The sequence below is a fragment of the Anas acuta genome, chromosome 3 (genome assembly GCF_963932015.1).
Source record: "Anas acuta chromosome 3, bAnaAcu1.1, whole genome shotgun sequence".
NCBI lineage: Eukaryota > Metazoa > Chordata > Aves > Anseriformes > Anatidae > Anas > Anas acuta.
The window spans coordinates 61,421,191-61,442,000 of NC_088981.1; the positions used below are offsets into that span (position 1 = coordinate 61,421,191).

At 36.4% G+C, this 20,810-nt stretch overlaps 1 protein-coding gene across 12 annotated transcripts in view; it reads right to left on the minus strand.

The window, feature by feature from the left end:
* L3MBTL3 (L3MBTL histone methyl-lysine binding protein 3) overlaps window positions 1-20,810 on the minus strand; it is an 88,345-nt gene that overhangs the window by 37,688 nt on the left and 29,847 nt on the right. For all 12 annotated transcript variants that reach the window (XM_068677449.1, XM_068677448.1, XM_068677447.1 and 9 more), the window contains 5 exons: window positions 19,203-19,294; window positions 14,990-15,094; window positions 13,100-13,235; window positions 8,539-8,630; window positions 7,787-7,938 (listed from right to left, as the gene is read on the minus strand). In XM_068677449.1, coding sequence (XP_068533550.1) covers window positions 7,787-7,938; window positions 8,539-8,630; window positions 13,100-13,235; window positions 14,990-15,094; window positions 19,203-19,294 — 577 coding nt within the window. The remainder of the gene's footprint in view (window positions 1-7,786; window positions 7,939-8,538; window positions 8,631-13,099; window positions 13,236-14,989; window positions 15,095-19,202; window positions 19,295-20,810) is intronic.

Here is a 20,810-nt window from a genome sequence, read left to right on the forward strand (position 1 = left end):
GATTCGAAAATCATGCACAACTGCAATAGACAGTCAATAACAAGCAAAAATTCAATATGAGATTTTAAGTGGTTTAAATGGAGCTATGAACATGTTACTATAACCCAGCAGTACAAAAGAAAAGTAGAAGTCTGAGAGAAACTGTCAGCAAAACAGAATAAAATACCATTTTAGACCTCAAACTGCCTGAAAGAATCCAGGACTAATCAGTGAACCAAGACTGTAAATTGCCCTAAGAAGGCTGATCAGATTCTTTCACTCAAGAGACTAACAAATCCCTGTATTTTCTATTATGTACATCAAATTTTGCATAAGTGCCATTGCCTATGGTGCGACACAAGAACCACAGAAGACAGGCAAAGCTAACTACAGCTGACATGTGCTGGTGATACCGAGTCAGAAGGACATATGGCTCTCTCCCTGATAGAATAATAGAACCAAATTTGCAATATTTTACATTGTTTAGTTAGATAGAAAGAAGACTAGAAACTTAATAAGTCTGATGCTATGTTACTCACTAATTAGTCAGCCTTATCTGTAAGACCATCCAGGATTGTATCCCAGGATGGGGGAGAGGGGCAAGAAAATGTAGGCCTGGAGGATGTGCTATAAAGAATAGATGAGGAACTCATGGTATGCACGTGTCTTTGGATGTGTAAAAGACTTAGCTTAGTATGCACGGTTAAATTGGAATAATAAGATAAAAAATGAGATGCTCTAAGTATGCTCAAGAAATGGGTTCAAGCAGCAAACAAAGTGAGGAAGACTACCGTAATATCCAATACTACAGAACACTGTAGCCACTATGTAAGTGTAACTTCCACTATTGCCTAACCCTAAAGGTCAGCTTCTGTATCTGATGCTATATACTACTAGAAACGTGCCTATCCTCTTTTAGGGAATCCTGGAAGCATTTCCATCTCACAGTGACTGCAAGCCCTGAGTCTCAACTCACTCTAGGGCCAACAAACCTTGTTCTGAGCAGTGATGCTGTGACCTGCCCAGGAGATCAAGGTGCCATACAACATATCATGATGGCCATTGCACACAACACACCCAAATGGAGAGGTAGCTGCACCACCCTGCATGCTTGTCTATGGAAGTTAAAGTAGTTAAGGATTTCATTCCTCATTCCCCAAAGGTGGGCTCAAGAAACAGGTTTTAGACTGGGCTTAAGCAGTCTAAAGCAGTCTATTTTCTAAATAGAAACACTGTCTCTCCCTCCTACTGAAGGAATGCTGCGTACCAAGTACTTTGCAAAGCAAGTATTTGCTGAAACGAGAAGCCATGCAGAGAGCATGAAGGCATCTACTTAGTATATACGATGATCTTTGCATAAAATATTGTAACAGTCATTGTGATTCAGTTTGTATTTAATCTCTCTCTGAAGTCACTGTTTCAACCACTAGGCTGGAGATTAACAGATATTCTTGCCTTTTCCCTCCAGCCTAGGAGTTACTAATGCAAAATACACAAACAATGGTTCTGTTCTCACTAACTGTTGTAACTGCATCACTATCTGTATCTACCTTGAAAGTATTGGTTGGAAGTTCATACACTGTTCTCTCCCTTCTTTAGCAGGGAGCTAATTAGCTAATAGCTAATTAATATTTTTAAAAACACTGCATATTAATAATCTCTAACATCTAAGAGAGTACAAAGAACTGTGTATAAAACAAAACGATGATGAATGTAAATTAGCAAGAACCCTAATATCTTTACGCATAGGTCAAAATGGTAGTTTTGCAGACCTTGCACACAATTATGTCGTAAGGACTGCAGAAGGAAGCAGCACAGAAAAGACTGCAGAAGGAACCCTGGCCAATTATCACGTTGTAATTTTGAGCCTGTGCTGCATAAAAGAAAAATGAAGGAGCATGACGTATTTAGAATACATAAAATGTTAAACTTTTAAATAAAAATCTGAAAAGCAATTTTACACAACAATGTCTAAAATTCAGTACAGATATGTTTCAACAACAGAAATGGAATCTGGGTGTCTCAAAACCGGTCTCACAGCAAGCACTCCTCTAGCCTTGTACCTAAAAGGAGTATACTAATGCTGAAAAATATTAGCCAACCTACTCCAGCTATCTTGTGGCTTTATGTTTGAAACTGTTGTGCTCATATTTCTTTGTAATAACACCAAACGAATCACCTTCCAGCAGATAAAACCTTCCTTTGATAGACTCTGTGATGGCTCTGACAATAACCAAGGATTCAACTCACATCAAGATACCAGTCTTTTGTCCTACTACAATATACAAAGCTATACTGTATGTATATAGTATTTATAGTGTTGCACCAAATACTTTCTAAATAACAGAAAGTACCGTTAATAAAAGGAATGAAAAGGACTTTTATGATTATTTTGCATTGTTGAAACTCAGCACTCACTCTGACTTCTAGAAATGCTTTGCCCTGAACAAACCAGAAAAAAAGTGAATGCTTCATGCTCCCTCTTTCTTCTTCCCTTCTCTTTACAGTAACTGTGAAGAGAGGCCAAAGAGCAAGGGGGACAGCATTTCTCTATTCTATCTTTCTCAAAATGAGAGTATTTCATGGAAGCATATACCCAGACAGAGCATCCTTCCACACTGGAAGAGTGTACCTTTATTACTTTATGCAATGTTTTGGAGTAAAGTCCACAAATTACTTTCAAAGTCTCCAGAGTTAAATTTGGGATCAAGACCCAAGCTCACAAGCCACTATGGTATTACCAGCATTTGCTTACAGCAATGGATTAAATGTGTAAAAACACTTGTCAGGACTTCCTGAATGCATTTCTTCTGTTTTGCTTTTTCAAGCATACAGTTTGAACACACGTTTACAAAATTCTGCATAGCAAACACCACTTCACACACTTCTTGCCTTGAAGACTGAAGAAGAAGGTCTGTCACAATGGAAGATGCACTACGGGAAGATGCTCTGACAGTGCAGCAATAAGAGTGAACACAGAACTTGTAGCAATGAATGCCAGACAGCAAAATAGCATTATAAAATATCTGTAACATTTTGATTTGCTTTACCAGAAAACATGGTCATTACAGATGAGCCTATAAGAAGCTTCTGTAACCATGGTGGCCTCACAAAAAAAACAAAACAAAACAAAACAAAACAAAACAAAAAAACAGTGGCACTGTTCCAGCAAAAACAGTTCATACAGCCCATCTTTGCATACTGATTTCACACAGCTTCTAACAGTCCATTTAACAATACAAACTAGAGATCAGTAAAAATCACACACAATTTAAAGCAAAGCTATCATGCTTTAATGTGTGTTATTTCATGGACATATGTATCTAGTTTGGAAGAGCAGCTACAGTCTGTCAGCCTAAGCCCATGACTTGTCAGCTGGAACGCCCAAGGCTATTCTGACTTTTCACAATCAATTTTCAGCGTCCCACAGATTTTTAGCTCCTTTACTACAAAACAGATCACAGAACACCCAGCTCACACGCTTCATAAAACATGATGATCCCTGAATTCTGGCTGTGCCCGCTAGGCCCAGAAGGCTGCCACCACTGGCAGGAGCTGCAGAACTTTGCACCTTTGCAGCCACCTATGCCTAGACGGAGCTGTGACATGGGCACATTCAATTCACAGAGCAAGATTATGAAGTTCACACAATTTATATCACGAACAACCAATTCCTTCTGTCTTGTGGGAGCATGCAGATGGAAGACATCTATTATCTATATTGGAAATGAAAATAATCTAGGCAACTGAAGAGGAGCCAAAAGCAGCAGAGAGCCAGGTGAACCACAGAGGGTTCACACAGAACAGGCAGCAACTCGGCTAGGTTATGGACGGCCTAACTGCATCCTACAAAAGAGGTCAACACAGAAAAGAGCTACACGATGTAAAAAGGCAGGAAGAAGCTCTGCTGTTCACAGCTTCCCACAATAAAACAGCTGAGGGCAGTTTGACTGTGAGCCCCTGGCGTGTTCAGCCCTCTACACAAAAGGAATGTGTCTGCAGTGGTACAATCCCTAACTCACAGCAGGAGAGCACCTCTGAATGATAGACTCAGCTGTGGAAGAATTAGTATTTCTCTATTGCGCACTTTCAGCTGTCCTGTTACTTTTCTCCAGAAATCTGTTTCATATATACAGCTCATTAAATACAGACCAAGAGAGACAGATGATAATACTGACTGTTAAAAAGAAGAATATTCAATACTTTTAGGAAAATGTTTTCCCACATGGGTCTCCACCTGAAGATTTGAACAGGATTCTTAGTTAGTACTCAGCATTTTCTTTAAAACAAGCTGTATGTGTTATACCCATTTTCTGTTTTGAAATAATTTCTGATTTTCCCTTTTGGTGAAAGAAATCTTTTGGTATTTTGATTTTGACTTTATTAAACATAGATAGAATCTGTAATGAAAATGTTATTTACCAAATAACATTGATACATACATGCATTACACCCATAAATAATATTATGCCCTCAGGAACATTACTTATACAGCTTCTTGACTGTGAGATTTCAGTCCATCTAACTATGTAGAAAAAAAAAAAAAAAAAAAAAAAAGAAAGAAAAAAGAAAAATGCAGAAATCATCCTGCAGCCCCATCTAGTGCATAAGTGAGAATACTTCATCAATAACAAGTAGAAAGCAAGTATCATTTTAGGTCAGGACTTCTCAAAATGTGAACCATGAGGTTGTTGCATACATACAGAGGTGGTCTAGCAAACTACATTATCATATTATCCATTGAAAATCTGATGATAAAACAACTGCATGGTGATTGCAAGAAATTTTATGTTTTTACATTACATACTCTAGAATCACACGTTATCCATTTAAATAGTTAAAAGCATGTAGTATAACTCACAACTCTTTCAGGTTGTTTTATCTTCTTTTTGGTTTATTATAACCCCATCAAAAAGACCAATCCTTTCAAAGGAAGAGTGCGGCAAAGTTAATTATCTCAAAAAAGAAACAAGCAGAGCACAACTTTTAAGGACTATTATTAGCAAAGCAGCAAATGGTGGTGGAGAGCTGAACTGGCCTCGTATTTAGTCTTGTACCAAAAATCCAGCCTGTTCCAAAACTCACCCAGATAAGACAATGATTCAGATAAAAGTGATACAAAACTTCCTGAGAGGAAGACTGTTGGAAGACAACAGTGAGTGAAGCACAGGATGCCATATTTTCCCACACGCCTGGTAAACTGATCCCAAAAGCTGACCCAAAGCACCTCTTCTGCAGGGGATGCTCAGACCAGACAGTGTATTAGGGCAGCCAAAGCCCTTTGACCCTGCAAGTGTGGGCTGCAGCATGTGCAGCACAGCCACTGCTCAATCCCTCCTGAGGGCCGGCCCCAACAAGCTAGTACAGCTTCTCCTCTTGCTAAAGCTGTGACTGCTTCAGGTTTTGTCACCAAAGTATTAGGAAACTTAGGCTTAATATCTGCATGTAAATGGAGGAGATGTAAGAGAATGGAGGACTGAAAGCCAGCAGAGACCTACAGTTAGTTCATAGAGATATGCAAGGTAAGAGCATTTGGAAACTCCACTTGGAGTAAAAGTATCTGGCTGTCAAAGAAGCATTATTTGTTTCATCAAAAAAAGATAGCACGGATGGAAAGAACCAGAAGACTTGTGGAATACAGACAGACACAAGTTCTCCTTCCTGAATGTAAGGCTTAAATCTGTCCATTTTGTTCACTTTTCTTCCCTCTAAAATCCACTGTCAAAGGATAATTTAATGGAATTTATAACACACTGGAAGTATCACCACAATATATTAAAGAGCTGTAGCAATGGCTAGTTTTAGCTAGCATGCTTATTTTCAAACATTAACGTGTTTTCTAATGTTCAGTGAAAATTCAGGCAAACTATCTTCAGGCTGAAAGCCTCAAGTCTAAAAAATGTAGGCCATGGTAATATATTTCTGTTTCCTGAAATCCAGTAAACTTAAGCAACTAAGTTTTTTCACTTATTCGAGAAAAGGAAAGAATTCATATAGTTAATGAAAAAGTTCAGTTTACCCAAACTAACCCACAGAAAGAATATAGGAAAGAAAGGAGCTTGTTTGAAAATAATCCAGAAAAGAAAGGTACTTGTTTGAAAATCCTCAACTACATGACATATATAATTTTTCATTACTGAAGTCATCATAATTCTGAGATAGAAATTACATGCAGGTGCAGGAAGATTGTGAGGCCCTCCACTCTGGGTAATCCCAACATGACCTTCCGTTTTTAGTTAGAGACACTAATTGGTAGATGTGAAATTTACGCACCCAAGATATTTTAAGGCCTCTACAAACCTGGTATCTAAGATTCAAAATATAACAGGGATGCATTCAGGATACATTTGGTCAGATGTTCTACTGTTATTTTCATTCACTATTCTTTAATAACATTTTCTTTCCTTCCTCTTCTATTAACTTCTGTTCTCAATTACAACAACACAAAGAGGGAGGCCTGCTGACTTGAGAATATTGCTGTGCCTGAAATTCAGTGTATGTCTGCAATGCTTTATAAATACCTATGCTACCTCTGAACAAACTGTGTTATATTTCATTATATTTCATTGAGCTCATTTGCCTTAAAAGCCTTGCCCAAATGCTGTTTTCATTACTGATTAATGGCATAACTGTTATTCATGAGCACTGACATATCTGCAAATTCAGAACACCTATTACCACTCCCCAGTCTCCTGCTACTTTGTAAAGGAAATTTATGCACTGTTTTACTTTGGTATGAAGATAATCACTAATCTTTCCAGTCTTTGAGTGGTATGGCCTATCATCTTGTTACTCAGTTCTTGACTTCCCTGAAATACCTGCTCACTGCTGTTTTAATAACTTATTTCTCCTACAGCTTGTCATGTAGCCCATACAATTATTATTTCAAGAGACAGACTCCCAAAGTTTTAAAGTTAGAGAACAGTTTCACGTCATTCTCACTGACACAGTACCCAAGTTGTCATTAAGTACAGATGAAAAAAAGCTTTCTTCATTTATTTTTACAAGCTATACTGTTAAATTGGCACTGCAGAAGCCAACATGCAGCCTTACAATGATCTACCTGTTCTGTAGTAACTTACTCTTAAAAGAATGTAAGATACACTACTTTACTCTAGATGACCTACCACAAGACCATGCAAGTGTAAATAAAAACCTGTGCTGTGACAGCCAAATCTGAATTTCTTTCAGGATCTCTATAGTTATTACATGTCCTGCTGCTTCCACTGACTATGAAAAATCCCTCCACCATACAACATGCAGAAATGTCATTTCCAATACATGGCAGGATACCAGGGTCCCAGTTTTCAGAGGAACACAGAACTCAAAAGACAAAAAACAGATTTTGCTACCATCCTGATACATTACAGTAATGTCTAAGGTTCAGGCTGAACCACATAATGGAACAAGACCCTCATAAGGTTCAGCCTTTCTTTCATTTTACAATTATGCATAAATTTAATTCTAAGTACAGTCACATTATCATGGTGCATATTCTTCACTAAAGACATTAACCTTAGCTATACTATGTAATTGAAATAAGAAATTAATCCACAACTCCAGATGTAGCACACGTACAAACAGTCACTCAGTACAATCTCTGAAATTTTTTCATGTGCAACCTGACAAGGGAAATTTGATTCATCTGATCTACCACTGAGACACACTCTGGTGGCCGTGATTACAAATCTAGCAAAAGTTGGTATGGTAACTGTATGCACAGTCTGGAAACTATCACAGAAAATACTGCTTAACGCTAACACATTTCTGATACATCTCACTGGGATACAAAACAAAAACATCATACCAGTAGTCGTAACTCTCATCCCAGTTGTCAAAATGAACCAGAAAACGATTGTCCACCATGTCTGTTACCGTAGCAACACAAATGAATGTAGGGTTCTTTTTGTCTACGGCTTCCAGCTTCATCCCTACTCGAAATCCCGATGGAATCACTGTCTACATAGAGAAAGACATTTAATTAAACATAAATACTGTAAATCCAGAAATCTCCCCAGTGTCCACAATCAATATATTCATGTCATTTCTAAGTTTCCCAATTAGCTTCTCCAACAGAGTGGCAGCAGCTTAATTGGTTGACATGAGAGATGCTCAAACACAGAGACACTCATGGTTTATGAAATAAAAAAGTACTGAACATGCTGCTAAAATTAAACATGTTGCTTTTGACTCTGTCTCAGACACTCTCTCTGAAATATTGCTTGTTACACAACAGCATGATGTGAGACACAGTAGTAACAACAATTACTAAGATTCATTTAAAATACCATTTCTGAATATCAGATATTTAAACAGATTCATAAAAGAAAATAATGGATGATAATTGCAGTGGTGAACTGAAATGAAGATTACTACTGCATTTGTTTAAATTTTACATTTAAATTTTTATTTTTTTTTTAATTTTTACATTTTTAAAATTTATTTGTTAAAATTATTTGCAGGTCTCAAGTCAGCCATCACTGAAATGTGCTGTAAATCTACCACACACATGAGCCCACTAACAACTTTCTATACCACCAGTAACAAATGAGTACTTACTGTGTTCTGGTTTTCAAACAGAGATTTAGGAGCTGCTTGAGCCTTGCATGCCTTTAGATATGAGGGCCAGCTGAATTCTTCTTCCTTATATCCTAAATAATGACCATAAAGGAATGTCATGAAATAAGACAGGCATGATATGAAAGGTGTAGACATTATTTTTACATTCAGTTCTGGGCTGTTTCTTACAATTTTAAAACTGAAAAGCTTATTCACTGTTAATTGTTTATTTTATTTTTATATAAACTACATAAGGAAAACTTATTTTAAAACTAATTATTAATTTTACCCCAATATGAACTCAATGAGTCTCTAAAGGTTTGCTATTTTGGACTACTAGAAGCTGAAGAAGCTGAACACACTGTAGAGTAGCTTACAGATTTCAAAAGAAAGTTGATGAAGTTCCTCCATTCTTATTTGTGCATCTTGTATTACAAAGAGGAATCATGTTCTTTATTTAGTGCTAGTTGAGCTTCCTTAAAAAAATGTTAAGTTTTCTTTGCACTAACTGAACAAAATACTGCTTCACATTATTCATTTCTTGTAGTTGGCTAGGACTGACATTTAAACTGTTCCTAATCTTCATCTACGAGGAAGAGTAGACATACAAAAGAAGCACTAGGCCACAACCCAGGAGACTTCAGCTCAGTTTCAATTTAACCTTCAAAATAATGCAGGGAACATTTCTTAAAAAATGACTGCTCTGTCCCTGGTCTTTAACCTCAGAGTCCTGACTGCCAAAAGACGTGGAGGTCCTTCAGGTACAGAACAATATTTAAGGGAAACCTAGAAACTCAAATGTGCAATTCTACCAGGTATCAAAAATCACAAACTCAGTAAGACAACAGTTTCATACTGTAATCCCCTTCCCATCCAACAAAACTCTCCAAGCAGCCCAGGCTACTAGCCACCTCTCTTTCCCCATGAAAACCACACCTCACCCCCTCTCTTCTTACTGCCCTGCAGCTACCCGCTAACTTTCCTCTGATGTTCTGGTTAACATACACACAACCAACAAGCTCAGAGCAAGTGCTCTCTCCTGTGGCTTTTCAGTCTGTCTTGGATTTTAGAACCAACAAAAGCCCCAAAGCTTTTCCAACTATGCCAGTCAGTCTAACGGACCTTCCACTTCTAACAGACTTTACCCTACTTTAACCCTCAGGTTACCACTGAAACACCATGACCATGAGTAGCTTTAAAATAAACTCCTTAGGTTATATCGAAACAGTTGCTTATACTATCGATGCCACAGGCAGTTACAGTGTCCTATACTGTACAGTCCCCTACATGCATTTTTCATATTTTTTATTCTATGAACACAGTACTGGGAAAGAAATCTAAACTTCTGTTGATAGTTTGCCTCTTCTAATATTTTCTTATGGAAAAAGTAAAATAATTAATAATATATAGAACTGTATAAATAATTCACATTAAACTGCATGTACATCTGATCACTAAAGCAACAATAAAGAGTTGTAAGCACACAGAGCCTTCTTCCTTTATTCTGTTCAATATGCTTTAGGCACATCTATTTTAGTTCATATGTTACAATCCAGTAAAACAAGACCCAAAACACCATCAATTTCAGTGAGTGATTGCTTTAACAGTTGAAATGTGCCACCTTTTGACTATCTAAAGTGTTATTCAGATATGCCACATACTACAATAGCTCTGTGTAACCTTCTGAGAATCTCGTATTTTCCGAGACACCACAAGTAATGAATCCTTTACTTCAGTCTCTCCACATCTGCCTGTTTTAATTTTAAATATTAGCTAACAGAAATTAATCTCCAAATACAAATAATGATACTTTTCTTTATATTCTCCATCTCTTGTATTAATGCACTATAGCTGTAGACCAGCCAAAACCATTCTTAAAGCAATGTGGTTGGTATAAAGGCTTTAATTCTTCCTTGGCAATTCTAGAGAAAATTCAGACCTAACTCAAAGCTCACAGTAGACAACTCCCAACACACAGGAGACAAAACTCCCACCTACTGCATCTACAATAGGATCAGGTACTGGTATTGGGACAAAGCTCAAAGAAAATTAATTTGTGTTTGTAGACAGTTTCTGGACAGCATGGATCTTCTAGTCACTACGTAAGAAAGGAATATCTCTACCTCCTACATTATCTATCACTCAAGAAAGGACTGAAGGTCAATTCAATCAAGCCACTGTAGATATAGCACAGTATTCACTAATTAAAACTACAGGCTGCATTAATTTCCAGTCGATTCAAAAGCACAAAATGTGAATGCTAACTGACATTACATAATTTGTTAACTAGGTAACGGTCTTGTTTTTTTGTAATACAACAATACATTTTCATCTTCCGTGAAACTGAAAATTCTTCTCACTTTGAACACTCTTCTTAATCATTTGTCAGTAAAATTTTATTTTCAAGAATTTATGAAATTACACCTTATTAGGACTAGATATGTTTCTGGAAATGTTTGAGTTCTGTGAAGTAGTATTTTATATATGATGCAGTGCCCCAAGCAAACTGCTGTAACTGGTATTAGCTTTAGTGTCAGTACAATCTGCAATGGGCACCAAATAGAGAGCACTGTTAAAATGTGATACCACAGCAAAATGTAAGCAATCTGTCTACCTATCTGTTGATCCACTAGACATAAGAAGTTTCAGAGGAAACAAAAAATGTACTATACATGAAAAAAATCTGCTTTTCCTCAAAACCTAATAAAAATGCACAAAAAACTCCAACAACCTCAAACTGAACTCCCTTCGCTTGGAATAACAGAACTCCACAAATCTCAGTAAAACATAAGCAATGAAAGACCTCATGCTGAAAAACTAGAAAAATATCTTTAACTGATGAATGTCCAATTCCTCCCACCTCCTTCTGATGTACAGTACCGCTTGTTCTCTCCCATTCCTTTTCCATCCCATATGCAAACTAAGCTTGCACTGGGACAATGGAAGAAGTCCCACAAGTAAGGAACAGGTTTCAGGAACCACACCTCAATAATCAAAGAGTTTATTGCTCAGGTGAAGCAAAGGAGCCAAACTACACAAAGGGCAACATACTTTGCTGGTCTTGGATAAAAATACCAGAGAATGATTTTGTTATTTAAAAGCAAGAATATGTTCTTGGAATCTTGCAGGATTACATAGCTGTGCAGAATGACAACCAGATTCCTCACAAGTACTTCCAGATTTCCTTATCTCTCTCAATACCTCTGATAGGCTCCACGACTTTCCCAAGTAAAAAGAGCTATCCACTGGTTTAGTGTGGTGAAAAACTGTACTAAACTTAAACTTACAAAGCTTGCTGTAATAACATAAATCACTCTGTAACTCATTTGCTACATATCACTACAGTGAAGGCCAACCTTCTGAGAAAATCTGATTTATGTTCAAGAAATTGCTATTTCTACATAGCTAGTTATGCAGAACTATGATCCAAAGAAAGGTCAGGTACTCAAGTGGCAGCATGGAACACTCTTGCCCTGGAGCCTGTGAGAGGCTTGTGGAGTTCTCAAATGAGCTGCAGTCCATGTTCCTTCCTACAAGCCTCAGCTGCAGAAATGCCATGTTCTCCCACACTGGCAAGCCCTTGGCCCATATATTTTCAGTGGCTTCACTCTCACTTTTCACACCTGAGCACTTGCATCCACAGTTTTATAATTCTCTAGAATGCATCTTCTGACTCTGCAATCATCATTCTGCAGACTTTCTAAACCATGTAATCCTACCCTCTGTATGTCAAAACACCCCATTAATTTCTTATTCTCCTGTGTTCAGGACATGCTCCCTTTAACCCCATTTACTCCATTCCCCCCAAAAAAGGGAGTCTATTTGTCCATTTTGTCATGGTGCTGTCCAGTGCAGATGCCCTCTATCCACCAAAATAAAATAGTTATATAACCTTAAATGGAATATTTAAAGAAGAGAGTTCCAAATATTTCAACAGACATCTGCCATTTAAAAAACCTATGTACAAATTATGTTTTCAGGTTGTAATCTTCACACTGTTTTCTCCATCCTGATCTGTTCATTACTCTTTCTCCCTAAGCTTAATCTTTGAGGCAGAAGCACACAATCATCATTAGTCTATGCCAAAGTATGTATGTTGTTAATTTGTAATAATGAAAATGTTCTGAGACGCTCCGCTAAAGGATTCTCAGTTGCCTGTGAGATCTCTCTTTAAGCATACATGTCACCAAGATGCTCCTAGTTTACTTTCAATAAGCATTCATTTGGGAAATATTTTTGTTGCTTAACTTTCTTTCCTAATGCCTTATGAATGACTTTTCTGGTTTGTTTTATTTCTTGTGTTCTCTGAATTTTCACTGCATAAAAAAAGGCAGGATTTCAACCTCACGGCTTAAGGCAGAATTTAGTTTGCCCTGTTCCAATATTCTGACTAAAAGAATAAAAACAAAACAAAACAAAAACAAACAAACAAACAACAACAAAAACAAACAAACAAACAAAAACAAACAAACAAACAAAACCACCACAACACTACAGCACTACATAGATAGTCTCAATCAGAGAGCTATGGAAAATGCACACATTTCAAACTAAACAATACCTTTAGGTGGGTGAAGCTTGTGACCTGTTTTTTCACACCATCCAACAGGATGAATGTCTGAAGAATCAGCATTCACCCAGAAATCATAACAATCTGGGTATCCATCAAAATGGAGTCGTATTCTGTAGCCACAAACCTAAAAGCAAGAATGTACAACATACAAAACATAAGATTTAAGATATCTGCCCTACACATAACGGCTTCTGTTCAGTATGAAGTATATGAATATATTCTTAGCAGCCTTTTACTTTTGCTCAGGCAAACACTGGATGAATAAACTCACTCAATAAGAAAGAAAGCTTGACAAAAAGCAAAGTATCTGAGTGCCTCCTCTTCTGGTAAAAAGCATTAAACAAGAGCTGAATTGTTCAAAAATTGTTCAAGAGCTATTATTGTTCAAAAAAATTGAAAACTGTTCCAGCCCAACATCAGAATAAAATAGAAATCCTAGAGAAGACCATGGATACAGCTGATATGATCATGGAGAAAGTGCAGATAATGTTACTTTGAAAGTACCCTGATTAATCAATATGCAAGAGAGCATTGCTAGAATGCCAACAATGATTATGTTAAACATGGTCTCCAGAACTGTTAAGACAGATATGCCCCAGAACTTCATTATTCCTTAAAGTATTAAGTTAATCACCAAGTTAAAGGGAAAATCAGGAGATACAATCCTTCTTTTCTGCACTGAAGTTCTCTATATCTTCCTGAGTGCCATATGCCAAAACTTTTCTGCAGTCATCAGAGGAATTCTCTTAACATCACAGCCACCCTATTTTATATTTATATTTAATTTACACTCTGACATAACTTTCAGTTTGTCACCTTGGAACTTATGACAGGTCACCCTGCCATAAAATATAACCCATCACTAACTGCTAAGCACCAGGTGCACAGGAAATACTCATCTATTGATGTACCATTCGCAAGAAATTAGAAGAGATACACAGAAATGGGATATGGCCATGGGCCATGAAGACATTCAGAAACAGTAAAGAAAAAAACCATGTTATTAAAATATAAATAATGAAATTAAAGCTGCCTAGAATACCAGTGCATTTGGATACCAGTGTATCATCCAATACAGAGCAGAATACCTACCTATTCCTTTTTCCCTGTTTCAATACATAGAAAAAACAAACAAACAACAAAAGGAACCTTAATGTGCAAAAACTCATGTAAGATATGTTTAAAAGACATACAAATTGTTACTGAGAAGCTGGATCTCATCTATATTATTAAAAGCAAAGAAACTTCTCATGAAAAAAGAAACAACACTTCATAAGCCAGCAAAAAGGCAAACTGAGTTTGCATTGTATACTAACTTGTAGAGGCTGCCAATACAGGCAATTTCTAAGGCAATAAGCCTGAAAAAAAATTAGCACAATTGCAACACAAAAAAGAAAAGTTATTTATTTGTATCAATGAATGCACCAACAGCAGTACTATCAAACCTCTATAAAATTTCTAAAAATCAGTTGTCGTACATAAGTTTTTAAAATTTATTTTCTCCTTTAAGTATAGATTTAGCCAAAACTATATGATTACAGGAAACAAAACAAAACAAACAAACAAACAAAAAACCAACAACAACCCAACAACAACACAAAAAACCACTGTCCAATAATAATAATGTAACACTCTTTTCTCTAGCTGCATATGTTAAAGGTATGCAGATAGCCACTGCTGCATGGTACTGGACATAATCATCACATGTTTGTCAGGCAGATTTAGCTTATTAGTTTAAAAGCTGTCTTCTTACATACAATTTCTGTCTGTCTGTTAGAGAAGACAGAGCACTTCCAGCTGCTGCTGTTTCAGCTGAATTTCTTCTGTGATCTTGCATCAAGGCTGCTCTCAGTCCCCTTTCACTGTCTGGGAGCTTACCTCAGCCACTGTGAGAACACAGTAGATTGACTGGTGCTCAGGATCCACACCCTCCAGCTTCATCCCTACTTTGAATCCATTTTTGTTGTATGGGAAAGACTGATACTGGAATGGAAAAGGACAGTTTCAATATTTTTGAAAGTATACCAAAGACAGACAGAATATCTTCATAAGGAAAAGAACAGTGATTATTTATTACTCATGTTTCTGAAGGAACTAATAAATCACTTTAAAGTAAGTTTTGCATTTTTAAAAATGCAACCAAGGAAAAGAGAAATTGATGATTGTTTGAAAAATGCATTGATACTAGAATGACTTAGGGTTTTGGAGTACTTAAGAAAATTACAAGGAATCAGCAAAAAAGTTACATAAGAGAAAAAAAGAAAAGATGATTTGCCCTCAACTTTCCACTAATTGTCAATAAAACATCTTAACAATGTAATTATTTTTTTTTTCAATCTGTACAGTGACAGTTCAACACCTTTTTTGTTGGACATCATTCCTACAATAAACAGAACAGTGAAATTCTATTTTGCCTTTTCTATATCTCAGGTCACCAACGATGAATGGCAAAACAGAAATACAAAACATCATGTTCTTTAATGTCATTTCTCATTTATAAGCTCATTTCCAGGAATATTTTTGCATCAGTAGAACATGATTATCCTTGCATCACACTACAATGACTCCAGGAAAACTTTTTTTTTTTTTTTTTCCAAAAAGAAAGTGAAACAAGGCTAAACAGAATGGATACTTTCAAGTGGAAGGCACCAGCTTCCCTGTATCATGATTCCTGTCCTCTGTTATAGAAGGAAACTCCAGCTTTAAGGTTAAATTAAAGGGAGGGAAGGGGAAAAGAAGAACATCAGAAAAACAGCTGCATAAAAAAAAAGACAATTTTCCAGGGGTTACCAACTTTACTGCCAGTTTCTATGTCCCAAACAGTTACTGATAAAACAGAGGTGAAGCATCACATGTGCTCCCCCTCCCTTTTGTTTCTGCCTTTGATTAGTGAGATACAGGATATTCGTCTTACCCTAAGGGGCAACTCTTGTTTATTTATACAGAGAGTTAAATATTGAAACCATTTTTGTATGCTTCTGATACCACTACACACCATGATTTAGTCAAAAATTCTCCTTGAATTTAGACAGAACACTAACAATGCTTTATACAAAAAGAATATATGCATTACCAAGTAAAAAACAAACATATTTATAGTTAAAACAATATACAATCCTCAAAATGTTCAGAAGAGAAAGAACAAATACATAGGAATAAGGAAGGAAATAAAAATACAGCATATACTTGTGTCACAATATCAAAAACTCTGCTAGGAAATAAATACAGAAAAACATAAAGAGGGGATTCATTTTACTTAACTTCATGTTACACATGCTATCCAGCCATCTACAGTACCTCTGCAGACAATGGAAAGGAAGGGAACTTGAAAAGAAGGGAATCCTCTTTTTGATGGCTTTGGCTGTAACTCATCTGAATAATAAATCCATGAGAAAAAGAAGTAGTGCATGGCACAAGGGCAGGAATATGCAGTCAAGGGGAAAGGAAATGGAGAGCTAGACCAGTTGAAATCATTCTACCGCGGCCAGCTAAGACGTGTAACCACAGCTCTAAGACTACCTAAAAATAGGTTAGATCATTCTGTAGAGCTCAGTTTAAGAGATCAGAGTGACTGACTGCAGTACATGGATTTGAAAAGTTGTTTCATCTTAACAGTGCCATGTTTAATGTATTTCTTATCAAAGAAATTTTAAAGAAATTACACTATGCATAATTCTGTATATTTCCTCAAGATTAAAGTAAAAGAAATGCAGCTTTTAAAATCAATAAACTGGATTTTTCAAACTTATCTTGTTGCACACTGTTGCAGTTAATGCTATCTACATCATATCTTTACAGATAAATTATTGGTGTAAAATTGAAATGTTGGAACTACCAACACACTGAGGAACAGTGGCCAAAAAGGTAACTGAGGTTTTTCAAAAGCAAGTACAAAGAAATGTACAAAGAAAAGATACAATTAAAAAGTCATGGATCTGTTTATTCTTTCATCATTATAATAAACAATGAAAACTTCAAATTCTACAAACAATACACCAAAAATTATGCAATTATCACACAGGTATTTCTTGAAATATGAGACATGAATTATTCACTATTATTTCCATTGTCAAATTTAAAACTTGTAAGGCAACACAATATTTCTGTTACAACAAAATAACACAACTTTTAGAAGATCAGTAACTTTAATGCCACTTAAGATTTCAATTTTGTGCATTATTCTCATATCATATATCACCCAAGGTAAAGTCTGTAACAAATGTAGTTATCACACATTCTGATAACAAACATTTAAAGTTACATTGTTAAGGAGAGGTACAAGAAAAAAAAAAAAAAAAAAAAAGAGTAAAGGTAAAAGGAGTCAGCAAATAAGCAGATGACAGACTGAGGGTTAGAAATGTTTTTGCATGGTGCAGGAACATAGACCAAAACCAGAACACTGTGTCAGTTGGACACTGAAGAAAAACAAAACTCAAGGGTCAATAATTTCCATTTCCCAGAACAATAACATCTTGTCAGTCACAGCCTAGAAATGAGTCTAAGATTTAAGTAAGAGGGAATGCCAAGCTCTCCATTACCCTAATCATTCCTGAAAAAGTGTACAAAAACAACAACAACAACAAAACAACTGTTGAAAAGTACTGCTTCTGAACTGGGAAAAATAAATAAATAAATAAATAAACTAGTTCTCATAATCCAAATAGAAATCGAGGATTCAGAATTGTTATTGCCATTTTTTTATTTGGTTGGTTGGTTGGTTTGGTTTGGTGTTAACATTACTGTTTTTCTGGTTTGCTTGGAGTAATATTAGCTGGCCACTTCTCAGTGCTATTAAAAATGCTCTTTCTACTACAGGGGTTTAAATACCAAACCAAAAGCTATCCAGGGGATAAAGACCTTAAAAGTAAATATAAATAAGATGCATCAAAAGAGGAACGTACTCTGTGAGGAAAATGAAAGAGAACAGAATGTCATCACATCACTCAAGGCTTTATCACTATGCACAGTGCCCAGAAAGGCTGGTACATGCCTGGGTGCTGCGACAGCAGTATTTCATGGAACTTTAGCCAGGCAGAGCAACACTTTTAAATCTACATTTCAGATAGAGACACTACTTACCAGGATTTTTTTTCTTGTCAATTTTTCAACCAGTGTATAGCACAGGGGGATACAACAAATGATGGTCAGGTAACTGTTGTTCTTGCACTTAGATATTTTTGGATTCTGTACATTGCAATCTTAGTTCTTTAATTACTTTTGTATCTCAGTAATGTCTAGAAGAACTAATTAAAGGTCAGCACCACACACACAGGTAAGCTGAAAAGCTGATCTCTGCATGAAAGACTCAATAGTTGAAGTATAAGGCAAACAAAAACAAATGGATGCAAGAAACAGACTCCAAGACAGAATTATCAAAAAGTAGTATCGTAACTGTTAGAATTATACATTGAAGAAGTATAGCAGCTGAGACATGTTCACATGTTTTGCCATCTTTTGCAAAAGAAGAGAACAGCATGGAAGCTTTGGTGATTTGCATACAGAGCTCTCATCCAAGCAAGAGAGGAAGCACAAGGGAAAGCACTGAAATGACACATGACAAAGACTACGATAGCAGACAAAGGACAAGCAAGAGATAATGATGTGAGGTCCAATCAGATGACAGGCAAAATGGGAACATGGCAAACTAGTATCGGATGTAATAACAGAAATGTAACATCAGCAAGAGCTGCAAAAATACAGGTAATATAATCCAAGCAACAAGCTCTGACGACCTTTGTATCACCTTTCTAAATGTATTTAAAGAGAACGAGACAGCATGGAAAAATGAGGATACATATCAGATTTTTAGCCTCAGAAATTAGAAGCAAAGGCTAGAACTCGCAGATTTTGGAAAAGCACCTGCTCTCTATAGTCTCAGCTGACAGCATTCATCTGAAACCACAGATTTCTTTGAAAAGGCAGAAAGAGATAACTAATTTTACACATATACTGAATACTATATCTGATGGATGGCATTACCTTAATCACATAGGTCTACCACTACAGAAGTGCAAAATCTTCAACTTTCTTAAAGTTGATTTCCCTAGAAATGTCATGGTGGTTGATTAATTTCAACTCCAGAAGGTCATACCTCTTTAAAAAGCTTAGTAGGTACTGCAACAGCCTTTTCTTCCTCCAGATAGGATGCCCAACACCACGCTTGCTTTCCTTTAGAGTGTACAGCTGCGAAGGATAGAACAGCAAGAGAATTCTCTAAACTAATTTCTCAAGAAAACAAAAGTGCATAATATACTCATCTCAAATCTACATTTTATTAAATGCATTTATGGTGTTTCTCTGGATTAATTTCAGGAAGAATGGCTCTGTAGGTTTAATGGCACTAGGAACATGAAGATTTGTACAGAATCATTTCCATCATTTCAAATCTTGACTAGTACCAAGAAAAAGCTGTTTTACATGATGAGAACAGCTTGTGTAATCTTGCCCTCTGTACCTTTTTGTTATTCCTCCCAAGAAAGCATTAAGATGTACAATTTGCAAAGAGTTTGCAAAAATCTTAAATGAAGACCAGTGCAAATCACATAAAGTAGGTCTGTATTTTTAAAAAACTCATCAGAAAAAAAAAAAAATCCAATTCAGGAAAGCATTTTCAATTGGATAGCAGTCATGACATGGTTTTTTTTAATCTTAGTTGAAATATGTTATTCTGTGACAGTATTCATCACTTTGTACTTTGATGGTTTTGGGTAGAAAGGCAGTGATTTAACAATAATTTTTCTAAACCTTCAAAACTGTCACCACAGCTTCCCCCCCCCCACCCCCCCCATCCTTTCCTTAGCATAAGATGGAAAGCTCCAGTTTCAGGTTTGTTCATATAGTATGAACACTTGCATATACTCACATATGCAATATTGGCTATAGTTCATCTTAAGGAAACAGTAGTGAGTAGCAGTTTTTAGGCCTTGAAAATAAGGCACTAACTGCACTAGCAAAAGCCAGGAACTTCAAAAACAGATGGTTTGTGAGGCTGGCCATGCATGTATCTATTTTCATACACTTCCACTCTTTTCTACTGATCTTTGCCTAAATGCCTCCTTCTGTACATGTAGCTTAGCATTTCAGACTATAAACTCATGCCATCAGGAGGATTCCTCACAGTCTACAGTATGATTCCAGCCTGATCCTTCATGCAGGCTACTCACAATACAAATAAGCCTCTTAAGTAGCCGTCTGGCTGAGTGTTTTTATAATTAAAATGTTCACCATAGCAATAGTGATGCCAAACTCTCCTGAAGAAAGCCAGTAATTTAACCAAAAGATAACACATTTCAGAACCACAGCAATTGCTCAACACTACTAAAGCACACTCATTTTGTTTGTGATTTATCCAGCTGATTTGCTGATTCAAGAAATGTGTTACTTGCCACAATAATACACTGTTATGTGTTTGGTTCTGAATATACACTGTTCCATTACACCACAGCTCATGTGCTGAGCTGACACTCTGCCGAATAAACAAAAGAAATCCATACAAATCATTCTGTCACTGGACAGCAGTGATTTCAAGATTTTCAAGCTTTGCGCTTGTATCTCTCATACTTCATACAGCTTTGGAAACAACTGTAGTAATGATATTTATATTTCAGGAGTAATTTTATCTCAGGAGGGGGATCTTCTGTGACTTTTACATGTTGCATCTTCAATCAGTGTATCATCTATCTAGAGCTCAGCAGAGCTA